General features: G+C 40.9%; 1 protein-coding gene across 1 annotated transcript in view; it reads right to left on the bottom strand.

Moving 5' to 3' along the window:
* USP14 (ubiquitin specific peptidase 14) overlaps nt 1-1,457 on the bottom strand; it is a 51,158-nt gene extending 49,701 nt beyond the window's left edge. Inside the window, exon 1 of the mRNA XM_023510161.1 lies at nt 1,318-1,457. Within this exon, the coding sequence (XP_023365929.1) occupies nt 1,318-1,401 (84 nt within the window). The 5' untranslated portion in view covers nt 1,402-1,457. The remainder of the gene's footprint in view (nt 1-1,317) is intronic.
* Between the last annotated feature and the right edge of the window lie 3,842 nt (nt 1,458-5,299).

Below are 5,299 nucleotides of genomic sequence, written 5' to 3'. Positions count from 1 at the left end.
ACAGGTGCTGCCCAATTACCATTTTCTATAATTATCCACAGTATACTAGTACATAGTTCAGGACAAATCAAGTTATCAAGTTCACTAAAGGCCAAAGGCTCATACTGCAACTTATGGGAATAAACAAGTTTTCTCACCAACATGTGTTTTACTGCCCAGCAGACAGAGGTAGCTAGTCCTTCTCTCTAAAACTAACTACAGCTCGTTAGCATTTCATATCTAACCACTAAAGAAAATACTTTTAAAATTATATTCATATGTGCTGGGCGGCCATAGCTCAGTGGTTAGGGCCCCGGCCACATGCTCCAGGGCTGGTGGGTTCGAACTCAGCCCAGGCCTACTAAACAAACAAACAAACAAACAAAAAAATAGCCAGGCATTGCAGCAGGCACCTACAGTCCCAGCTACTTAGGAGGCTGAGGCAAGAGAATCACTTGAGCCCAAGCTATTGAGGGTGACAAAGTGAGACTCTGTCTCAATTTAAAAAAAAATTATATTCATATAGTATTATAAACAATAAGGTAAAATAACTTCTCATCTTTCTGTGGCTCCTCATCAATGATGATGATAAGCATGGACTCAACTATAGTTATCCCAAAGGAAGTAAAATTTTTAAAAAATTAGGATTCCTCTACTTTTTAAACAAAAGATTTTTGTCTCACATCTCCAGATAGGAGTTAAAATGTTAGATAATAATTATCTTAAGAGAAAGGGTATCTTTTTTCATGAGTAAAATGCGATAAAAGACAAAAGGAAAAACTTAACAGTTATTCAGTATTCCAGAACCAGAGCTTTGGTAAAGATGTTAACGGGCTTTGAATTTCAACATTCAAATGTGTGTAAAAAAATACATTCTATAGTAGTTATTTTTTATTAAAAAAACAAATCCACCTGACTTGTTCTATATTTTTAAAAAGAGATAAAATTTTCCCTCCCTTTAACAGAAGATCACTAGAGAAATACATATAGATTTTATATTAGTCTTAAAAAATAAATATTTTTCATACATCCTTATAGGAAAAAAAGTTCAAACAATACAGATAACTATAAAATGTCCCATTTTCCTGACCCCCAGACACATCCACTGATACCACACAATTTAAAGGAAAATTTTAAATGATGCTTTTATAGTATTCTATAGTGTTATCAAATGACTATAATGTTCTCCCCTTCTGCTAACATGAAAAAGAGTTTTAATCTCATATACTCTCACCATATGAAAAATACCTCAAAATACTGCATAACACTAAACACATTATCTGATGTTAATTCACTAATAACATAGCACTGTCAAATGAAAACATGGCTGTATTTTACCTTCAAAGTTCCTCCTTTCACCATAACTTTCTGTCTGGATGGCTGGACTCCAGTCAGCGCAAAGAGCTGAGCCTTGAACACCATTGGAGGTTCATCGGTATTTAATTCTACACCTTCAAATTTCTCCTTTCCCCATTTTACAGTAACTGCAACAAAAATCACAATTTATTGTCATTTATAAGATAACAAAACCTAAGATTCAGAAGACCCTTAGAGGATCAGCTATTAGACTAGTTCTCGAGAGTCCAAGTGTGTCATTCATCTTTCCATGCCCACAATACCTAATCAATGTTGACATACATGTAGTAGGCCTGGAATAAGATTTTAATCAATCTAATCTAACTTCTCTCACTTGATAAATAAGGAAATGAGGCTTTAAAAAAGTTGATCCAGGCCAGGCACAGCGACTCACACCTATAATCCTAGTATTCTGGGAGGCTGAGGCAGGTGGATTGCTTGAGCTCACGAGTTCAAGACCAGCCTGAGCAAAAAAGCAAGACCCTGTCTCTACTAAAAATAGAAAAACTGAAGCAAGAGATGACAGCACAGCCCTCTGCCCTCAGCAACAGCTTGAGACTATTGTCTCAAATAAAAACAAGTTGATCTGTTAATGTCACAAAACTAGTTTGTAAATATCCAAGCCTTCTGCATCTTACTGCAACAATTTGTGCAAAATAATGATCACGCCAAACTATTTCCCAGAATATGGTTCACAGCCTTCACAACATGTTTAATTATTTTATTCACTTATAGAGTCTCACTCTGTCACCCTGGTTAGAATGTTAGGGTGTCATCATAGCTCACAGCAACCTCAAACTCTTGGGCTCAAGATATCCTTTTGGCCCAGTCTCCTGAGTAGCTAGGACTACTGCCATGATGCCCAGCTAGTTTTTCTACTACTTAGTAGAGAGATCTTTCTTTTTTTTTTTTTTTTTAAGACAGAGCCTCAAACTGTCCCCCTGGGTAGAGTGCTGTGGCTTCACAGCTCACAGCAACCTCCAACTCCTGGGCTCAAGTGAGTCTCCTGCCTCCACCTCCCAAGTAGCAGGGACTACAGGCGCCCACCACAACGCCCGGCTATTTTGTTTTTTGGTTGCAGCCATCATTGTTTGGCGGGCCAGGCTGGATTCGAACAAGCCACCTTAGGTGTATGTGGCTGGCGCCTTAGCCACTTGAGCCACAGGTGCAGAGCCAGCAGTGTGGTCTTGCACTTGCTTTTAAAGCAATCCTCTCTCCTCAGCCTCCCAAAGGTGTGAGCCACCAAGAGAAGCCCACAAAGAGTGTAATTAAAGAATCTTTCAAATCAGTACAAGCTGCTGGAAGAAGAGAGAGGGAGAAAAGTCAGAAACACAGTTTAATAGAAGAAAAAAAATTCTTTGAACGCCCAGGAGCAGTGGCTCATACCCATAATCCAAACACTTTGGAAGGCTGAAACAGGAAGATAGAAGGCAGGAGTTTGAGACCAGCCTAGACAACATGACGGGATTCTGTCTCTATAATAATAAAGAAATGAAATTTTAAAATTCTTGAAAAAATGAACAGGTGAAGGAATACAGATTCTGAATCATTAGAAAAGTATGGGAGAATTGTCAAGTTGTCATGCCTGAACAAGAGTTGCTCTAATAGTAAGAAGACTCCAAAAGTATAGCTAAATCACTGAAAAAACAGAAATCTACCCTTTCCTCAGATGCCATCAAAGCATTTATTCCTTCCAAGGATGAGGGAACCCACATGAGGCTCTCACTTCATCAGGCAACTAATAGGGCACCCACCGGTGCCAGCAATGTACTTGCCTGCACCATGGCCTCTGTCTCTGAGTTTGGCTGCGTCTGCTTGGCCTTCATTCTGCAAGAGGGTGAGGTGACCATCAGAGAGGAGAAGATCAATGCCCTCATTAAAGCAGCTGGTGTAAATGTTGAACCCTTTCGGCCTGGCTTGTTCACAAAGGCCCTGGCCAATGTCAACATCAGGAGCCTCATCTGCAACATTGGGGCTGACGGACCTACTCCAGCAGCTGGTGCTGTCCCAGCAGGACATCCTGCCCCTCCACTGCTGCTACAAAGGACCTGGGGAGTCTGATGGGAACACAGACTTTGGTCTTTTTGACTAAATCTCTTTTATAACATAGTCAATAAAAAGTTGAACTTTTAAAATATACAAACAGAAATTCTACTTCACAGTCATTAGGATAGCTATTGTAAAAAAAAAATTTAACAGAAAATAATGTGTTGGTGAAGATGTAGAGAAACTGGAACATTCTGTATAATGCTGGTGAGTATATAAAATGTTACAGCCACTGTGGAAAACAATATGGTATTTCCTCAAAAAACTAAACATAGAATTATCATATAATCCAGCAAATCCACTTCTGAGTATATACCCTGAAGAACTGAAAGCAGAGACTCAGCGCCTGTAATCCTAGCACTCGGAACCTGAGACAAGTGAATGGCCTGAGCTCAGGAGCTCAAGACCAGCCTGAGCAAGAGTGAGACACCGTCTCTAAAAATAGCCAGGCATCATGGCGGGCACCTATAGTCCCAGCTACTCGGGAGGCTGAGGCAAGAGAATCACTTGAGCCCAGGATTTTGAGGTTACTGTGAGCCATGACACCATGGCACTCTACCAAGGGTGACTATCTCAAAAAAAAAAGCCCAAGAAGCAGAGACTCAAATAGATATTTATACACCCATATTCACAGCAGCATTATTCACAATAGCCAGGCATTCACCACCATAGCGAGGGATAAACAAAATGGGGTACCTATATGTAATAAAAGATTATTCAGCCTGCCTTAGAAAGGAAAAAAATTCTCACACATACAACATATGTGAATGAAAAATAAACCAGTCTCAAGAGGACAAATACTATATGATTCCACATATAAGGCACCTAGAGCATCACACTTAAGAGACAAAAGGAGAACAGCAGTTGCTAGTGCCAAGAAAGACAGAAACCAAGAGATTCTGTTTAATGAGGTACAGAGTTTCAGTTTGGGAACATGAAAAAATTCTGGAGGTAGGCTCAGTGCCCATAGCTCAGTGAGTAGGGTGCCGGCCACATACACTGAGCCTAGAGGGTTGGAAGCCAGCCTGGGCCTGCCAAACAACAATGACAACTGCAACCAAAAAATAGCCAGGCATTGTGGCAAGTGCCTGTAGTCCCAGCTACTTGGGAGGCTGAGTCAAGAGAATTGCTTAAGCCCAAGTGTTTGAGGTTGCTGTGACCAACATCTACATTAATAAAAACTGTAGCATTGCTCTGTACCAGGCACACAGTAGGTGTTCAATAAACTTTTTAGGGGGAGGCAGAGTCTCACTTTGTCTCCCTCAGTAGAATCCTGTGAAATCATAGCTCACAAGTAGGAACAACTTCTAAGAGAAGGAGTTTGAGACCAACCTGGGCAACACAGAGAGAGCCTGTCTCCACAAAAATATGTAAAAATTAGCTGGCTGAGTGGCACAAATCTGTAGTTCAAACTACTCAGGAGGCTGAGGCAGGAGTACTTGAGGCCAGGAGTTGAAGACTACAATGAGCTATGACCATGGCACTGGACTCCAGTCTGAGCCACAGAGAAAGACCTAGTCTCAAATTTTTTTAAAAAGTAGTAAAGTTATTACTTTTTCTTTATTTAGTTTTGTATTTATTTTTAGAGACAGGATCTTGCTCTTGGCCCAGCTAGCCTCAAATGCCTGGGCTCAAGTGACCTTACCACCTCTGCTCCTACAGGCATCCACCACTATGCCTGGGTTCAATAATTTTTAATTGCACTTATCCTTAACCATTTAAGAATCTGGATAATGTGGGCTCTCGTCTATAATCCTAACACTCTGGGAGTTGGAGGCGGGTAGACTGCCTGAGCTCACAGGTTCAAGACCATCTCGAGCCAGAGCGAGAACCATCTCTAAAAATAGCCGGTGCTATGGCAGACACATGCAGTACCAGCTACTCAGGAGGCTGAGACAAAGAGAATCTCTTGAGCCCA

This window comes from Otolemur garnettii, unplaced genomic scaffold (assembly GCF_000181295.1).
Source record: "Otolemur garnettii isolate 467f Iridium unplaced genomic scaffold, OtoGar3 scaffold00012, whole genome shotgun sequence".
In the NCBI taxonomy this organism is placed as follows: Eukaryota; Metazoa; Chordata; class Mammalia; order Primates; family Galagidae; genus Otolemur; species Otolemur garnettii.
This window is presented reverse-complemented; position numbering and strand designations above follow the sequence as displayed.